Source organism: Bombus affinis, chromosome 2 (assembly GCF_024516045.1).
Source record: "Bombus affinis isolate iyBomAffi1 chromosome 2, iyBomAffi1.2, whole genome shotgun sequence".
Classification (NCBI taxonomy): Eukaryota; Metazoa; Arthropoda; class Insecta; order Hymenoptera; family Apidae; genus Bombus; species Bombus affinis.
The window spans coordinates 749,507-770,592 of record NC_066345.1 but is presented as its reverse complement, the minus strand read 5'-3'; the positions used below and the strand labels follow the sequence as shown (position 1 = coordinate 770,592).

Sequence of the window (21,086 nt, the reverse complement as noted above, 5' to 3'; positions counted from 1 at the left end):
TAGCAAAGGTGAAGATCCAAAACGAGTATGGAAGCGGATGAACTTCATAAAAGGAAATCTAAAATCAAGGACACTATGACTGGAAGAGTAGATCCAGGCGCAGTATCAACTAATCCTCCTAATTTCTAAAAAAAAAAAAAAGAAAAAAAAACTCGAGGTTTGGTCCAGTTTTAAAAAAGTTATTCTGTTTTGAAGGACGTTGGAATACTTCTACGAGCCACTGTACATACGTACGTCATATTAAATCCGTGGAATTTATTCGAGAACACGTGAAATTACCAACGAATATCAGTGAAAATGCTTCTCATCTCGATCAATATTTCGCTCGAACGAACGGCCGTATGATTGGTCGAGAGGAAATAACATGTACAAGCTGAATTGGTAGATGGACGTGGGACAAGCCACGACTTGAAATTGTCCTTGTCTCTAGGGAGCTGGCAGACGTATACGTGCCAATGGTAAACTGACCCTAGATGTCCATCGTGTCGAGATGAAAAGGCCACGACGGATCTACTTTGCTCACGGAGTTCCGTTAGACGCACCACAACTATCAGGATCTAATCACTGAGTAGCATCAAACACTCGGTTTGTTCGACTGTGTCATTCGGTACAAATTGTCGGCGAGATAGACATCGCTGGTCCTCTGGGTCAGCTGATGTAGATATTCGGTTGGTTCGCCGCATTTAAGTTAGCCCCTGCAACTGTTGCGTCTTGAGATTAAAACCAGAGCGTTTGATCTATTTTTAAGCAATGATGCACGTTATTTCTACTGTATCAGAGGCATTCTGCAGAAACAAATGGAAGAACGTCAGCGGCACAGAATCACGGCGAACGCGTCTTTGCTTAGGTACACGTACGATAGCAAATATTAGGTCGTCCGAAAAGTGTCTTTCTTTTACGGACTCGTCTTTTACAACGATGCATCTTTATACAAACATGAAACCTAGTCTGTCGAACGTCGTGATCTTTATTTTGATAGAACAAAATCGATCATACGTAATTCGATAAAATAATATAAAACGAAAAATGTTGTGCATCCACTATTTCTTTATAAACCGAAAGAAACTGAAGTATCATCTTATGCTCATAATAAACTCTACTACGAGCTCTACCAAATTATTAAGTTGTCCGAAAAGTGTCTTTCTTTTACAGACTCGTCTCTTACAACGATGCATCTTTATACAAACATGAAACCTAGTCTGTCGAACATTGTGATATTTATTTTGATAGAACAAAATACGTAATTCGATAAAATAATATAAAACGAAAAATGTGCATTCATTTCCTTATAAAACGAAAGAAACTTTTCGGACGACCCAATAGCTGCTGCAAATCCAAACCATAGATGACAAGGCTAATGCAAATGCAAGAAATAAGCGTCCTGTAAATTAATGATTTATAGTCTAAGTACTATTAGGTATATAAACTAAGTAAATGTAGATTTGAACGAAAAGGTAAACGTAAACTTAATTAGCTATATGAACCTAAGCTAAGCAGCCTTTAAGAGTAGCAAAGAATAGTAAGATAATACTGATAAGGTAATAAAATCAGTAAACAAATAATAAGATAATAGGTGATAACCAATACTACAATAATAATACAGTAGAACAATAGAATTTCTATTGTATCATAATCTAACGTATTTCTTCTATCGTAATTTAAAATGTTTGCAGAGTATCGAGACATATTCTTGTTTTTCAATGGAGCGTTTTTTTTTATTTCCATCTACATTTCATCTTCGTAGCATAAATTTTTTCTAGTTATATAAAAATACTAGCAGATAATATGAAATTTAATATAAAGCTGAACTAAATTAATTAGTGAACGTGAATGCTATAATAAATACGCGTGATGACAAATATGTGTGAAACGATATACAAATATTTTTTGCAGGCAGTGTATTTTGCAATTTAACAATTTGATTTTTATTTACGTCATCGCGATATTTTATAGGATTTTTGACGTAGTTTCCCTCTGTCGACAAAAGAATACAGAAAGTATTCGCGAAATAATGTATACAAAAATATGTACTCTTTTATTTTTGTTTAAATTTCCAACGTTTTATTTATTTTCTTAATTTCGATTTTTGCAATTAGTAAGTTAATAAACAAAAATATTTCCTTTTTCTCTACTTGTTTCAATTTTTTCTATTGCATTAAAAGTTTCTTTATGCTAATCCTGCACAAGATATGTTTAAATCACTGAATCACTGAATATCGAATATCTACTTGTTGATAAATAAATAAAATTGAAAAATAATAAAGCTACAAGTAAATATATAAAAATTAACTATACAGCATTGAAAGCAAAGAAAGGAAGAGGCATTTCATGTAAATCTCTGTTTTGCAAGGTATGTTCTAGTACCCTGAACTGAAATTATTATTTCTAACATAATTGAACGACGTTATAATATACAGTGGCTGATCAAAGAAAGTTTCAATTTACACCTGTGTGATTTTTTAACAAATACTTTCTACCACGTTGCTAACAGTCATTTATTCCAGAGATGAATAATATCTATTCATAATTTAATTGTTCTCGTGAAATATAATTCACTTTTTGCAAAACCGTGGTGTTTTTCGGTACCGTTTATCCTTTAAACTTTCTTTTGTCCATCCTATTTATTGCACGAATTCCGCTTCTTTATTCCAATGTTAGCAAACCTAGATAAACACGGTATTAGCTTACTTACAACTGCACTCGAGGCTAAAATAAATGAATTTATTTCTTCGAGCAGAAAATAGATTAATTTATTCGGGTTCGGCCTAGATAATGACAGTGCACCGTTTTATAAATAGAACGCTATCAATTATCAGCTTTCAAGTGCTTTCATGAATGAATTTGTAGGCAAGTCTGCAAGCATTATCGCTGTGAAAGTTCTTTTTATAGAAAATAATTATGACAAATGGCCAGCCGTAATCTCTGAAACACGTTCTCGAATTATCGACGCTTTAGACTGGCGCGAGAATAAAAACCTGAAAGTTTATCGACGATGCCCGATCGTAGAGATTACAGAGGCGTGAAATTAATTATTTCACGAGCCACTCTTATCGCTCATGCCAACAGACATCTCGATATGGATGTATATCCGTAGGCACGTATTCTTATCCTCGCAGGATTCGATCGTTCAACGCGATAGAAGTGTACGATCGAAGGCAGGCAATGAGCGGGTCTGGCCAAGGTGAGATTACAATGCAAGATGAAGTGGATACACCCAACATCACGTTGCAATATCTTTGCGCTCCCTTATGATGCTTCAGACAGTAACTTGACCTTATTGCCGACCGTGAAAGAGTTACATTAGAAGCACAATGTAGGTTTCGATAACTTTTAATATCGTTCCGAAATTATCAACACTGTGTACTTGATGATGCACTTATTGTAGTTTGAAAATACGTAAACACCTTGTTGCCAGCAACGACGTTTAATTGGACAATAAACTGTTAACAAAAATTGCCTCGTTTGAACATCATATTAATATTCGGAGGAAAGAAGAGCGAAAATAAAAGAAACCAGAAACGTGCGTCACAGTTGCTCAAAACACACGTATCGTCTCATTTGGAATATGATTTTAACTACAAAACTTTGCAATAATACGAAACTGAACGTCCCAGGTCTAAGATTTCTGTTTTGTCGAAGAATATCTCAACGTTCCGTAAATATAAAACCCAGCTATGATTCGCTACTTTGTTGCGAGTGAAATGATGGGAACCGTTGAAGGGTCAAGCAGAGTCATGGCAAAGATACGAACTGCATACATATGTATTTACTTAGATCAGGTTTTAAGTAAACCACGTATCGTATTTAACGCGATTATCGTGAAAACACGATATTCGAAATTACAAGCCTTTAAGCAAGTCAATTGTACGTAATCATTAATAGTGAGGAATTTTTCCGTACAATGACAAGTAACGGAGATGTATGACTATCCTGTTCCTCGTGATTCACTCCGCAACTTTTATACGACTTCTATCAGCAATTACATACATATACAGGGTGTCTCAGTTATGAGGGAACTTATCGGGAGCTAAACTACCTTTTAAAAATAGCAAAAGGGATCAAGACACTAATTTCGACGCTATGGATCGGTAAGGTGATTCCTTGAAACGACGTTCCAAAATAAACGAAGATGAACCCACTCACATAACCTTTAAATTATGCGGACAATCTTGTCCACCAGTGACTATACCTAACTTCACAATTCCAAATAACGATACAGTTAAGTATATGGGCAATTTATCCGATAGAAGACTGTGACGGCACTCGACAAGCAAATACCACCACTCGACACTAACTAGAGTTGGACGACGGCAGCGCAATGGTTAGCGCCTTAGGTTACGAATGTTCGGGACACGGGTTCAAATCCCGGCGACCAGAGTCCGATTTTTCTTCTACGCATCAAAAATGGAAGAAAATCAGCGACATCTACAACTAGCAGAGCTACAATTATCACGGACAATACTTACACCCTCAAGACTTAATATGAAGGCGGCAGAGTAGAGCAAAGTGCAAGCAACTGATGCTAAAAGACAAGGAGTTCGACTGGTTAATTAGTAGACGATGGAACTTTAAGATTGGATGGAAAATTGTTGCTATAGAAAGCCACGTTAATTGTCATTAAGACCTAAGTTAGTTACAAGGGAGACCCAATTATAAACGAGGAATTGTAGCATATAAATTTCATTTCAATCTGTACTATTAAGAATAGTTAAGAAACCTATAAACAATCGTCCAAAAAGCAGTAGTCACACGACTGTTGAACGGAACGCAAACTAAAAAGACACTACCTCTAGAATTACACAAGAGATTCAGCTGAAACAGAACGTTCACTCACATGGAATCAACTGTAAATAATTTAAAATTACTCCCCGCATCATTGTTACACGTAAGTCTAATTTGCTTATAATTCTGAACGAATAACTAGAATGAAAAGAAATTTCCAGAGGCAGATGTTTAACGATGGAAGAAATTTTCTTTCAAGATCATCTCATTCAGCTGAGACTTCTTCAGCACTCTTAGTCGGGTAACGTGTTTCTCCTTATAAAATACGATAAAAGAAATACGATCAATATAAAACACACGACTCTGACTGGCATAAACGTTATACTTCAAAGTAAGGCGAATTCATTCTCTGTGAATGGAAATGATAATCTTTTCTCTCGTTATCGTTTATTCCTAATTCATTTGAATTGAAATGTCCTGAGTGAGACTAACGGGAGGCTATGCGATTACTGATCGAGGCTGCACTAAAACTTCGACTAAAACTTAGCCCCATGAATTGCTGAGACCACTGGTTGAGTTTGACTAAAATAGATGAATGTGCTAAATCCCTCTGTTCTACATTGAACAACTATTTGTAAGTCTCCATTGAAACTGCACTAAGCTAACAGTCTGTGATTGTTCTGAGGAACCTCAGTGTTCTTTGCTAATTGATAGTCACTAATTGAACGTGCCAAACTGATTATGATCTTTATTAAACCTCGTCTCTCCCACCTATCGCCCTAGAAGTTGACTTCTTGGTGCTGACAGTTCTCAAGGTTTCTGATCGGCCTCCTCTCGTAAAAACAATAAATCAATTAGCACGAAAAAACTCGATTTCACTTATACAATAAAAAGAAAAAAATAACAATATAAAATTGAAGGAACAATTTAGAGATTACGATGATCTCGTTGATTGCGGCTCAGACTGTTTTTTGAATAGAATCGATGCTGAAATTTCATTGCTAACAAACGTTTACTTGTATCGCTGTTTCTATCTGTCTTCTCAAACTATGACAAGCTTTTATCAATGCAGGAATTGTTGGAAACGATTTTCAATAAGAGAATTTGAAACATTGTGTTTTTTAAAGTGCTCAGATGAAATAATAACTGCTGCATAAAGTGTACTATATTCGATATTTTGTTCGGTGTGTACAATGGACTTAACGCGAGTTTATAAATAAAAATCTATTGATGTTAGCTTAACAGAATGTGGTGGTTAAGCTATTGTGCTCCCACGAACGATTCAATGAAAATATCGGTTGCGTTACACAAACAATCGTAAATAAACGTACGGAACCGAAAATAAACAGACTAAGCATAGCAATAAAAAATTTGAGAACTTTTATGCATAGGCAATATAATAATCCAAAGGCAAAAATATTTATTTTTTAATCCTTCATTTTTATTTTTATGTTTCACGTGTGTCGTTTATTTCGTTTCTCTTGAATTATAAATTATTCAAATAAATATCTTCCTTTCGTTACATTGCGTTTCGTATCGTTATTTAAAATACACGATTTTTCTCCTTTTTGTTATTAACACGAAGGTTTCATAATATTCCATTGAAAAATATATATAAAATAAAAAAAAAAAAATAAATATTGATGACGTTATTAATGATAACTCGGGGCTGTTTTTACCTCTTCAACGTGAATACGAATACGTAAAAAAATACGCGACAAATACTTTTTCCAAAAGTACGTCATACGCGAGTTTGATCAAAATCGACACAAATATACGTACAATAAAATCGTAAAATGCCAAAATATCATGCAAAGCAGAAAGTTATAGGATATTTAAACGTGACACGATGAAGTCGATAGCCGTCGGCACGTATAACGACCGGCGGCTTGGTTCCTGACAGGACGCCGATAAGAAAGTAAGAGGCAACCCTGATAGTCAACCTCGCCCTTCGGCTTGGTCCGCCCTTCCTTCTGCCATAAACGATGATGACATCCATTATTGCTAAGTCAGAGAGATAAACGATTATAGAACCGAATGTGAATTTACGCACAGGCCAAATCTTTCATCAAAGATACAATTGGATTTTCTACCTTCGACAAAAGGGTGTAGCTTCAAATGCGTTAATCTCTCTCGTAACTGACGCTAATGATCGAAACGAAAGAAAATGTATTGGTGTAACCCTTGCTTCATAGAGATTCGAACATTATCAGGAACGTTGAATGCGTTGATTCATAGCATTAACACTTTGACTACCACGTTGGTCATATATGACCGGTCACGGTGTCTCTTGTGCTATTGATGACCGGAGCGCTTGAATTTCTTACAATTGTAAAAATTGTATGAAAATTGACAGATAGGGCATTTTGAACATAACCGATAAATAGAAGATACTTTGAAATAAAAAGTGTCCCATTGAACAATTAAACATTTTTACTAGAACATCAATAAAAAAAAAAAAAAGAGAACAAATCTTGCATCTAAAGGTGCACTGTATTTGCATCCATAATCTTTGAGGGGTAACCTATGAATATTATTATAAATACACTTTAGAAAATAATCGTAACTGCTGCTTTATAATCGTATAATTGAAGTTAGAAGTGTGAACATACCTTACTATTACATATAGAATGAGCAAATACCGTTTACTAATATCTTCTACACGTTTCAACAATATATTCTGGACGTTTTGTTTGCGACGAAATAACGAATCCGAATGGTTTGTTGAAATAAACGAAGCCTTGTTATAATATGTCGCTATCAGCTGTTACCAAGGCGCCACGGTGGACACCCGTGACCACCAACAAGATAAACGATCCACTGGGGAAGAATGTCGTCTTATATCATCAATTTATTATTATTTTGGCATTACATGCTTTGAATAATAAAAATACTCCCGTGGCGTCCTGAGCGAAACATGTGATTTCTGCGCGGCAGTCAAAGTGTTAATGCTTTGGATCCGGGCGACGATGTCTATGTACATTCTGTATATTTTGATCGAATATTGTCGACGTATATATACGTTTTGTATATTTTGATCGAATCCAGTCGACGTATATATACGTTCTGTATATTTTGATCGAGTCTAGTCGATGTATATATACGTTTTGTATATTGTTATCGAATCCAGTCGACGTATATATACGTTCTGTATATTTTTATCGAGTCTAGTCGACGTATATATACGTTTTGTATATTGTTATCGAATCCAGTCGACGTATATATACGTTCTGTATATTTTTATCGAATGCAGTCGACGTATATATACGTTCTGTATACTTTGATCTAATACCGGGAAAACTTATTCGCAATTTTGTAGCGTAGTTATTTGTTTTAATTATTTATCTATGAAATGCGGTGGGAAAACTCGTTTTTGATCTCGATACTGGAGCTGCACGCTGATTAGCGAATTTTAAGTTGCATCAAATTAATAAATATTGATGCTAGAGAATCGCCTTTGATAATTTTTGTGTGTACCGAAATTCCTCGGCGCAAAATCGAACGGAAGGAATTTTTACATTAAATTAAGTATGTTTATCTCTACATGTTAATAAAATCCACTTAAACAGTAAAATTGTTTGTATGGTTTGATAAAATAACAAGATGTGAATGTAGCTTAGAAAGTAAGTTTCGCAGCTGGTTTCGAGTAACTTCAAGTTTCAAATTGACGTATAATGAATGTTATAAAGATTTGTTAGCCATATAAATGAACGTTTTTAACTCTTTGCTTGACGAATAAAATTTGAAAGATTGTCTAGACATGCTCATACGGTTTTATCAATTAGACAGTCCACTGCGAAATAAATGCACAAAAAGAGGGGACAATTAAATTCTAAATTATTTATACAATATATTTATTATACATTATATAATCATTTATACAAGATTGCTATATGGCACAAACAAATAATTCAGTCTCCCTCTTTTATTTCTCCCGTTATTCCCATCTATTCTGGAACGTGACATGAATAGGTCAATCATGTCAGTTTGATAGTCATAAGAGTCATGCGACAGTTAACGAGAGATTATATGTATATATTACCGCTCCAAAGTATGTGGACACTTGGTTATTTTTGACAGAAAGCAATTTAGTTGGAAAATTACAAATAGAAAGATCAAGAACGATGTTAGCCTATCCGCACTGAAACGTGACATGAATAGGTCGCATCGTGTTAGACAGTGTGATAGTCATGAGATAGTTATGAGGTAGTTACGTGATAGTTAACAAGCGAGTATATATTACCCCACTCAGAAGTATATGGCATTTGTTTATTTTTGACAGAATACAATTTAGTTGTAAAATTGCAAAGACCCAGAAACTAAAATCAATTTACAATATCGTGACACGATCAAATTTATTTGTAGAGTTAATATACAATAGAACATAGCCAACCGTAATAGAAAGATTGATCGTTTGTTATGCTATCAATTTCTCTGGGGCTGTTGTACGACAATAAAAGAGACTTTCTCGTTGCTTTTTAACGAAACAATATATCTTGTACGAATTTTTATTTTCCTCGAAACTTGACAACATTTACTTGGAAATTTATTATTATAATTGCGATAGTCGTGCCTGATTAAGAGCTAACGGAATTTCAAAAAGGTTCGTACAGTGTAGATAATATCTTCATTAGAAAATTCTATGTTAAATGTTTAAATACCTTCGTGAGTATCCGTGTATCTCCTGTGATCTCGTCAATTGCTGCAAAATCTTAGGAAGATGTATACGACAAAAATAATCAACGGTACACCTAATATCAGAATTCCCTATAATGTGTACTCAAATATGCAGTGTACTCAAGACGACGTATCCATAATGAAGATGCGTTCCTTCGCAAATAGCTGCAGAACTTTCGTAATCTGACACAGAAACTCAAATACCAATTGCAAGCTAAGCTTCCGGTATGTAAGCCCGAAATATCATCAACTAAACTTCATTCGTCGTGTATAGCAAAAAATGTATAGCAAATACGGGTCTATAGTAGGAAGCTGAACTTCGAGATTAAAAGGAAACTGTGATTGCCTGCTTCCTACACGTACATTATGTACATATATACACACATATATTCTTGTACACGAGTAGTAAATTCAATCACTTGCGAAGTTCGAATTCATCTTAACAAGTCAACATTCCAGATGTTTTAAAGACGCTTCATTAAGCTGTCGAGTACCGCTTCGGAAGCGCGACCGTGTCCAAATGTTGTTCAAGTATTCGCTGAAAGTCGCCTTCGAAAAATTAGCTCCGTTATAAAAACGTGCGCTGGAAATCAAAGCAGAAGATATAAATGACGTTAAAGTTTTCACAATGGTGAACGTTAATCGACACGCGTTATCGTATTAACGCAGCAATCATAAGCAATCAACAGGTACCTAATTTGAGGTAGCGGAAACAATGGTATTTCAATTAGGAGCATACCGAAGCAACTCAAGTATCATCGTTTAGCAAAATTTGCTTTTGCCAAACTACCGTCCAAATCAAATTATCGTGTCGTTTTGCACGTGGATTGACAGATAGCTAATTAACGAAGTTTTGTTTGACAAAACTGTAGATTTTTTCGACAAAGTTGCAGCTACTTTCTATTAACGTCTTTCTATTGTTATTGGATAATGGTCCTTATAATAATGAGATCGATCTCCTTGTATATCATTTAATATAAAACAAATCGTAATTGACACTTGGAATACTTTTGAATAAAAAGACCTAAGGTAATATATTCAACTTTGTCTTTTTTGGCGGAGTTTTTTATATGGGTAAAAAAAGTGCCAATTTTCTTTTTGCGCGATGTATTTTGATCCGACGAAATTCAAGCAGGGCGTTTTTACAAATGTCCATTGGAAAATTTTTCCTTCCATATTCGCAGCTATTTTTAGTAGAATTTTTTTCTTCCATGTGCGCTCCGATTTTATTTTATGATTTTTCTAGGATTTAATTACTGGCTGCCAGCTGTACCCTTATTACTTTATTTTCTATTTTATCGAAGAATTATAAAAATCGGCTTTGTCCGGGATAAAATGGCACACTTGTGTTCCCGGAATTCCCTTCAATGTGTTGCGTTACAAAGAGCTTTTTTACAATTTTATCTTCGACATCTACAATGGCTGCTAAAAGTACTCGCACGCTATTCTTATTATATCATTTATATACTAATTAATCAGGTGCAAGAAATTTGATACTCTATAAAAGTGAAACGTACAACCTGGTAAAAAAAAAAAAACACTTCGCTGGAAAATAGTGGCATTTGCGAGTACTTTTCGCAGTCGCTGTACGTCTCAAATTACGTGACATCTTCGTTATTTGTTAGAAACAAACTGCGGATGTTTATGCATTTACAGAAAATTTCAAAGTGCAAAAATTTGCAAAGTGCAGGCAATGGTAAAAAATGTACACAATATCCAAGGCAAACAATACATCATAATATCCAATCGGTGAAACCAATTTCTACCTAGTGTACATATTTAAAAATACGAATTTGCATAAACATCCATGGTCTAGTTATAGATGAAATTCTGCTCCACTTTAGGGTCGTATAATTAATTAACCGAACGAATAAAGCAATTCGAGCAAGTATTAAATTCAAGCGACAAGTATGCAACGATAGCTATTTTGATATCTTCATCCAAAAATGGGTTTCAGAGTAAACATTCAACAGCAAGGGAGTGAGCCAAAAGATCATCTTTTGGAACTGAATATTGCGCCAAAAGATTTCCCATAGTGAGACGTCAGTGACAACGAATTTTCAAGTTGGGCTTGCAATTAGTTTCTGAGATATGGAAGGTCCAAGAACTCCAAATTCATCGGTCAGCCCCAAACACCGAAGAGTAGCTTTATGTTACAAAGAATACGAAATTTCAGTTGAAAATTTCTTTTACTAATTGAGGCATACAAGAAATTTTGAAATCGCCACATTTTTCTAATTACCGGCTAATTAAAAGCTAAAACTGGAGGAGAATCGATCACGAAATATCGTCGCGAAATTCAGTTCCACGTCAGTGGGCATAGAAATAGCCGAAAATTCTTCTCGTTTTCTCCTCATCGTCGTAGAAGATTCGACATTTCGCCAACTTGACCAAAAGTTTCTGCAGAGTGCGTGCAGTTTTGTCCGCGGAACGATCAACAAAAAGAAAGACGTGATCGGTGTCCTGGCCGTTTCTCAGCGGATTGGAATTCATGAGAAACTCTTCGCTTGTTGAATTTTGTATAAAGAACGTTGGAAAGAGATTCGGGGCGACGCACGCGGATTCCGATGCATCTCGTCCACCGGCGGTTTATCTTCTTAACCGCGGCCCACGTTCTTCCGTGTAAAAGAAGGTCCAGGTGTGGAGCACGGACGACGCCAGACGAACCTAACGGTACCTGGCCCCTTCTACTTGTTTTGCTTCACAGCCGCTTCTACCTGACCTGATTTTCTGACCTACTGCCAACGGCGCCATCCACGCTCCCACTTACACACACATATCCCTCCTCTAATTGAATTACGTCTTTTTATCGATGCTTTTTGCTGTCTCTACCGGACCTGGTTTGCTTTTCCGGTGCGTCAGTTTTTGCGCCACCGTGACACATGTTTGACAAAACAACATACAAAATTGTAGATCTTGAACCTTCGCGATAATCAGATGATACACAGCGGACAAGAAAAGTATTTCTACGCCATTGCATTCGTTGCAGAATTTACGTGCTGATCGGAATAAGTCCAAGTTTTATTAAGTTTCGTATCATTTGGAAGTACTTTCGTACGACCGAAGAAACTCAGTGCTGTGAAAATGAAATGTGGGACTTGACGATTAGACTGCTGATTGTCCTGCAAATTCATAGCCTTGTGAACGTAATTAAAAAGCTAGAGCCTCGATGGAAAATCGATTTATGTACCAAGTATCGCAGGAAGCACCGTACTTTGCTTGTTTTATATATTTTTTCGTGTACTCTGCATTTTGTGCAATTTTTCACTTCCACGTTTCTTATAAATGCATAAAAAGCAGTCTACCGATGATGATAAAACACTTCATTGGAAAATAAGAGTATATAGAAATACTTTTTGCAGCCACTCTACATACAAAAGTCCATTCACCTAAACCAGTCGGGGCACAAACACTTCTTGAAACTGAAGTTGATGCAAATTAGGAGTTTACACATTCTTCTTCACTACTTATGATTTCTCCTTTAAATAATAGGTTTTCCTATTGAGATAAGCGGATTCAACTGACAGGAATTTATTCATCCGGGCACTAATCAAAATTCTCGTATCGAAAATTTAGACGAACCAACCTGTACCGTACCCGTTGTAAGAAAGAATTATGCGAATAACTAATAGGATATTTAAAATCCCCTACAGAACTGTCCAATCTTTTGCGAGTTTCATTACGGTAATATAAAAGCAGGAATATCGCAATGACACGGTGCTCTGAGAAGGAAGTGAAAAAAATACCAGGAATACCAGAGAAATAGAAAATCGTGCATACATAGAAACAAGTATAGGATGATATTAGATATTATGAAAACCTGAAATTCAAGATAGAATTCGAGTTAATTACACTAGGATGTGAAGAAGCTGTTAAACACGTTTCTTCCAACGTCTCGTCAAGAATTAAAGATCCTGAAATAAATGCATCGAGAATTCATACTTTTTTTCTAAATTTCTCTACGAAAGAATATCATAACACAACGTACGTATATAGCAATGCTACGATAATATAAATACAACGATGTACAAATTGTAGCCACTGTATCAATGTTTACACAACATAGAAGAACAAGAGAAACTAATAGGAAGGGTAGCACAACTAATAAAGTGTTTTTCCTAAAAAGCTGTTTCGATCGACGTATCAGAAGTTCAGTTTGGTTTAGGCAAATATTTCGACACGTGTATCATACTTATTCTGTCATGCTCTTTACAAATGAAATTTACGAGCAGAAAATCGTTCCATTGTCGGAACACTTTTGTCTCCTTGTTAGCTCAAGGATGGAAAGCTCTACCATGTTGTAAGATTCAATCATCTGTTCTTAGATAATGTTCAGTTTCTTCGGTATGAAATTACAGGGGAAAAATGTCCTTGTTTATTTTCTCCAAGTGCCATCTGTCTGTCTCTGATCCTCGGTAACTTTCTTAAGATGACGTAGGCTCGTGGAAACGGAAATCTCGTGTAATTATACAGAACATTATCTACGATTCGACGACCATACAGCGAGATTCTGACAACTGCGGAGTCGTCGTAGTTGCAATACAGCGAAGATCGCGCAATTATAGTCGAAACTGAATCACGACATGTTCGCCATCCGTGACAAGCTTTTGTGCCAGCCTTTGTCTCTGAAACTTTTGACTTTAGCTGGAACTTCTCATACCGCATTCAGGAAAAGCTCCTTTCCTCTGCCTCTTTCTTCTCTTCCTTTTGCCGTTAAGATTGCCTCGCTCGAAGCCCACTTTACCGACTTGTCAGCTAACTTCTACAACGCGACAAAGCTCCTGCATCTTTCACTTGTCTTAGTCAACTTCTCTTTCGTCCCTAACTTCATTCTTGTTGAAAAATAATATTTGAACTGCGAAAAATGATGGAAGCCGCGAAGAGATGATTATTATCTTTGGCAATTTGGAAAATAATCAGGCGATCGTTAACAACGGATAGACACACGTAGTTACGATGAAATGATTATAAAAACAAGCGTGTAAATCGAATTAGCGATGGTTCTTTTCACAAAATATAAGGAGAGAGCTTCGTAATAAACTGCGAACGAAAATTGGGCAATTATATACTGGAACGTTAAAAGAGATATATAAACATAAAAAGCATATAAAAATTTATAGCATTAGAGGGACAGAGAGATTAATATCAATTGAGTTAACGTAACAACTAAATTAATATTTATTTACTTCCACGAAACATCATGAATTTATCATTTTCAAAAGACTTCTTTGAATCGATCAAGTTACTTCCTTCCCACTTATTTCATGTTAAAACGCTTCTTTCTAACCATTAGATGATATAAAAGTCAAAGAATTCAACGAAAGTGGACCGATTTTATTTCCTACCCTTGAGATCTTCATATAAATTTCCACGTTTTAGCATTTACCAACGAAAACACATTCTCGAGTACGAGTTTTCCCACGAATAAATTCCTCGTTTCAAGACGTTCTTCAGATTCCTAGCGCAATCAAAATTATAATCGATCTATCGTCAAATTCTAATTTCAATCATCTTTCTTTAAATGCAAAACGAATTTCCCGTACCACGCGAACGATTGACATAATATTATCGAAGTAGTTCGATTAAACCGTCTTGCTCCTTTCTGCTAAACTAGCTAAATTCAGCGGACTCAGTTTTACACATAATTTCGTCTCATCGATATCTGTCCACGTGCAATGAAATGTGCACCAAACTGGCGACGAAACAAAGAGTTTGAAGATATGAAATGCGGAACACAGGTTTCTTTATCTTTCTACCAAAGCGTCTCGTTTAATTTCTAAGCAACAGCTAGAGATTAGCGAAAATTCACGCTAACTCGTACAGGTTAGAATCCGATAACGTCCGTAGATTACATTATATTCCATTTTCGTGACAGTCGTACGTGGCTACGTGGTGTCCTGTGTGCGACAAACGAGTAAGCAACAGAGGAAAAGACACGAGCGGGCTCCTTGCGCACATTCGTAAATCTCATCCGAAACGTTCTAATCAATATTTAATTCAGGTACCAACTGCTCTTAAATTTGTCACAATGCTAACAATAATTTATTCGAATCCGACGAACTTTCTTCATTCGCTATCTTTCTGTTACGCTTTGGTTAAATTCTCATATGGTTACTATAAATCGATAAAGTGTACCTATGAACGATAGCGTATATTTTATCTTTGATAAGTTGAAGTAAAGATAGCGCAGGACGTTCAATTGACAAATAAGTTAATAAATTAATAAATAAATTAGAAAACAGGGGAATCAAAAGTGACACCTAAACAAACATCAGCTTCGAAGTGTATCGATACCACGGATTCCAATACTAGGAAGACCGAACAGCGAAAAATTTATGCCACTCGTGGTACGTTCACACAATTCATTAAGGACCAACGTTGCATTAACGGTAACATGTCATTTGTAATTTCTTTTCAGTCGATTCTTGTTATTCAACTCTGTCAAATCGATATTGTAATTGTAAGAAGAAGTTCTAGAAATCGGTACAATATCTTTTTATTCTGCTTCCATCTAGATCCTACGAGTTTTAAGAAAGTTTGAGGAAATTGAAATATCTTACAGCAACAAAGAAAGAACTATACCTCTTCACATTATAGAACTTCTTTTCGTATCTCTGATTTTTAATGATCTTCTGTATCGTATCTATTATTCTGATACATTTTTTACATCTTGCAAAATTATTAACTTTGTTTATGTGGCTTTGATAATGTTGCACGCACACTGCACACGTTTACACGTTATTTCATATTATTTGGCTTTAATAGCTTAAACATCGATTGTTCTTCGCATAAATCGAAGAAATGGTCCAATTGTGTTTGATATTCTTGCACAGTGGACACGTGGAAGTCGCACGACGAGAAGAAGCTTTGCCCTCGATGTCAAAAGGAAGCAATACCGACCCTTCATGCTCGGGGAGACAAGTTGACGACCTCGCATATTGGAGCCTTATGTCTTTTAGGGTAGGTGAAATATTGCAGTCAAATATTCCGACATGTAGAAATCTAAAGTTTATTCCCTTCCTCCATATTTCATTTCTCCCGATACTATAAGTAATGCTGTAATATATTCACCGTTTGATAACTTCATATACGACAGTGAGTCGTTCAACTGTAGAGTGAGTCATGAAGTCTATCGCGAGTTACTTATAACATCGAAAGACGAAGAATCGTACCATCAAAACATGTAACGCTATATAACTCGGAAAACACTTCAACGTACGTGCATTGGTTCTTATCTGTTGAAGTAATTACTTCAAGGAAAACTCTACATTTTTATTTATGTACATCCCTGACCTGGAGACTGCTATTACCCAGAGATATTTTAAATAAGGAGCAGTGCATATTATTGTACCTTTGAATATATATTATGTTTTGGGTTGCAAGGTCTAGGAACAAAGTAATTAATAAACAGATTTCTATTTATGCTCCCTGTAGCCTCTAGCCAAAGCTATAAGCTTAACTTTTTTGGTAATGTCCTTTTGCTATAAATATATGAACCTGCTCCCTATCATTCTATTGGCTAACACATTTGTAACACTAAGAGAGTAACTTATAGTTATACCTTTAATTATTTCAATATACTTTTCTATTACAAATTCATCCACTTGTTCTTCAATCAATCAACCTCAACCTCAACACTATCCATAAGTATCCAGACACTTACATATTTGCAAATCTCGCATAATTACCTTACTTCAATTTCTTTTATAGATTTATTACGTTGTCCTATGATCTTGATGATATCTTTGCACGATATCGAGTAATATTTGTTAACGAATAATACCATAAAGTTATTATAAACGTAGGTAAGAGAAAATGTGCATATATGAGATGATAAAAAATAAGATTTGAGATTATTCTGTTATCCGCCTGTTGTTTTTTCTTTCTTCATGGTACAATCGATTTAATATCTTTGGATGAGATTTAAAATTAATAAATATGAGAGCAGTGCAACGCAGACGTTCGAATGATTTTAGCTCACTTATCTTGACAATTTTACCGACATTATTTGTTAATTAATAATAAAGTTAATTCATAACGATAATGCAATGCTAGTTGATATTATGCAAAAATAACATCAAGATCGTAGGAAAACTTCATATCTCGATGAAAAAGCGAAGTATTGAGAAATTAATTATCAGATTGTGCGGCAAATATTGACACTTGATACCAAACGACAAAAATGAAATTTGAAGCATTCGTTGATATAACCAATAGTTTACTTACAGGAAAATTTAGGTGGCAGAATTAAATCACTCACCCTGTATACTTTGAATTTGTCCTCATAAGTAGATTACAAATTTTTATATACAAGTTATAATATTTAACATTAGAATTACCGATAGTTAACACGAAACTATTTCTACCAAAATCAATCAAGATGACTGGTCCTTAAAAAATACGTAATAATAGAATATTTTTATATTTATTGATTTATTACTTTCTTACAGTAGCAATTCCATGTTATGTAGTACATTTTTGGTATTATTAATCCATCTATGACCATGATCCCTAAACGAGGATTGACACATTTATAAAATTGTAGAACCAGACGTTTTGACTGGTGCGGCATTTATAGCGTTGCATCTAGCGATCGATCCGGAATTTTCCTGATAACTGATATCGTCATATCGAATGATACGCGGTAAAAATTTAAAAAACGCGTGGCAAGTCGTACAAAACGAGGAAACTGGTTAATTGGGGTTCGATAAACAGATTGCAGAGGCCCTTTTACACTTTGACAAGCACCGATCATTTTGACTGGTATTGGTATAGGTAGCCTTGATGCAAAATTATTTTCAGTTTGAATACATAAAAAACAAAATAAAATTCATTATATTATTCTTTTAGTTATCGTTGCGAAAGTCATTACATGATTGCGGAAAAAATATAACATGAAGTAGGAATTTGAAAATGGAATTGTAAAGCCAGTCAATTTGACTGATGTGGTAGTTCTAGCGTTAATAAATTGAATCCAACTTCTGCCTAAATCTTACGCTTTAAATTGCCATTATACAAATACGAATTTACATAGATATCCGCAGTCTACTTGTAAGTTTCGTATCAAGGCTACAGTTTTGTGTAAATGTCTAGTTAAAATCAATTATTAATGCAAATGAATGAGAATTAGTTTAAATTCGCGTACAACAATATTCACTTGTCACTGGTTTTTCGGAGAAAAGTCATCCATTGCAATTTACGCGCAATTATTAACAACAAATAATATTATTTACTCATTTCTATTTAATTTTGATATTATGGAACTGATGGATTCTTCAAAGATTTGATCTCGAAGCTTTACAACTTCAAAAATTACTTTGTTCTTAACAAAATATAATACGCGATACGTGACAACTTAAATAGACAGATCATTTACTTACTTATTTTAATTGTAGCCATTCTATGTGTATCACAGTTAAAACTATAATTACGCAGTTATACGCCACACATACTTCAACTGATTTCCCATTAATTTAATGTTAATTTCCAGGATTCATTTTTGAAATTTATAAAACATGCAAATATTTAATATTTATTCACAGAGTTCAGTATTTAAATTTTCAAAATATCGGAATTTAACGTTGATTCAAGAACTCCATTTAAATTACAATATACCAGCGTTTAAATTAATAATTCTTTAATTTTAAATAGCCACTTCTTTGTACGAAGATTTTAAAGAAAATCTCAAACTGTCTTCGAATAAAATACGTCACTCGATTAAGAGCGCGTGTTCGATTCAACTAATTACACAAACTGGAAGAACAAAATTTTGCATTGGAAGAAATTTGAAATTTCCTCATTCTTACTTTTTTCCATATTCGTCTTCAAGTTCACCCGATTATAAGATATCGTGTTTCGAGATATTATAACTCAAAAATACCAGTATTCCCATCGACTTCGTTATACCAATTAACGAATTAAAATCGTTTCTTGATGCGTATGAATGGCGATTATTCGGGATTTAGAGCTGACAGATTTTTGGCTGGTGTACAGGTAACCAACATTAATTTTACACTCGCTGTCTGCTGGTTCAGCTTTCCGCGTCAGGATAAAAGATTAATGAGTAAACTCGAAACTTCAACCGCGGCTTCTTCAATTTAATCGAAAATTCATCGCAAATGCTCCATAAATAAGCGAGCTCCATAGAAGAACGTACAATCTCAGAAACTCTAATTGATTTAAATAAAAGATACAACGTACGTTTGCAAACGAGAAAACAGGGATTAGTATGGATTGAAGTTTTACACATGGAAATAAAAATCTTAATAATGTTCCTATGTCTGACGATAAGTAGAAGAAATTATTCGATCATCGCGGTAGGAATGACTGATGAGTACATTTTTGTTAACTTCCTGCTCTTAATGTCGCTTTACGAACAAAAAGAAGCATTTTAATAGGAAAGGACCATTCTTGTTGACTTTTTGCTCTTAATGTCGCTTTATGAACAAGAAGAGGCATTCTGATGGTGCAGTGCATTTTTGTTGACTCTTTGCTCTTAATGTCGCTTTACGAATAAAAGGAAGTATTTTCACAGTAAAGTATATTGTTGTTGACATCTTGCTCCTAATGTCGCTTTTTCAGTAAACAGAAATATTTTCATACGACATAATTGAAGATGAAAAGACCTGCCACGTTCAAAAATGTAATCCTTTGGAAAATAACTGACAAATTGACCAACATTTTATCGTAAAGAGCGAAAGATGTTTTAATATCTTCAATTTTATCTTCTTATCTATTTTTATCTATTTGAACTTACGAGAAGTATTGCTTTTAGAAACACGAAGAGAATGAAAAGGCGCGTGTTTATCCTCAGAACCAAATGAAAAGATACTTTTGATAACGTGAAATTCACGACATAGGATTAATAAGAGATATTATTAATCAAATTTCACATTTATTATGAAATAATTTATTGAAATAATAGTATTAATGACAGTTCCTATTTCTTTGTATCTTTTACCGAATTGTAAAACCGTTCCCTTAGAGAAAATGGAAAATATAAGCTCCTCGCTTATCTTACTTTAAAAATAATTTTACTCCACGTATTATTAGGTTGTTCGAAAAGTGTCTTTCTTTTACAACGATGCATCTTTATACAAACATGAAACCTAATCTGTCGAACGTTGTGATCTTTATTTTGATAGAACAAAATGGACCATACGTAATTCGATAAAATAATATAAAACGAAAAATGTTGTGCTGCATCCATTATTTCCTTATAAAACGAAAGAAACTTTTCGGACAACCTAATACATAGCAATTCATGACACAGGTGTTGGCCGCTCTGCTTCGTACCATTGATAATGAAACGCTCGAAGAAGGTCCGCATGATCTGCCCTCTGTGCGGATACACGTACGGCAGCTTTCAGTATAACAATACCGGGTTAGCACCATGCAAAACAGATTCTGAAGACTCGCAAGCACGACTTTCATCCCCGCCGAGAAGCTTCCGTTTGTACGCGGCGAAACAGAAATATAAAAATTGATGGCAAAAGTGTATTCCCATGAAAAATTCGTGTATGAAAATATATCTTGTAATTATATGAAATAATCCTTTTTCTAATAAACAGACTGCGAATGTTTATGCATTTTTATGTTCTTGTCAATACGCCTAATGAAATGAAAATAGTGAACCGAGAATTGGTTGTTTTTATCAAAATAATTGTTATCAAGACTGTAAATATTTC

The 21,086-nt window shown here is 34.8% G+C and overlaps 2 protein-coding genes across 2 annotated transcripts in view; one reads left to right on the top strand and one right to left on the bottom strand.

Annotated features, from left to right (window-relative positions):
- LOC126923852 (CCR4-NOT transcription complex subunit 6-like) overlaps positions 1-21,086 on the bottom strand; it is a 407,221-nt gene that overhangs the window by 219,116 nt on the left and 167,019 nt on the right. The gene's annotated exons all lie outside the window — the stretch shown is intronic.
- Positions 15,120-20,987, top strand: LOC126927801 (uncharacterized). Its single transcript, XM_050743814.1, has 5 exons — positions 15,120-15,137; positions 15,275-15,400; positions 15,635-15,746; positions 16,233-16,359; positions 20,672-20,987. The coding sequence occupies exons 1-5, from the start codon at positions 15,120-15,122 to the stop codon at positions 20,883-20,885; spliced, it is 597 nt and encodes a 198-aa protein (XP_050599771.1). The 3' UTR covers positions 20,886-20,987.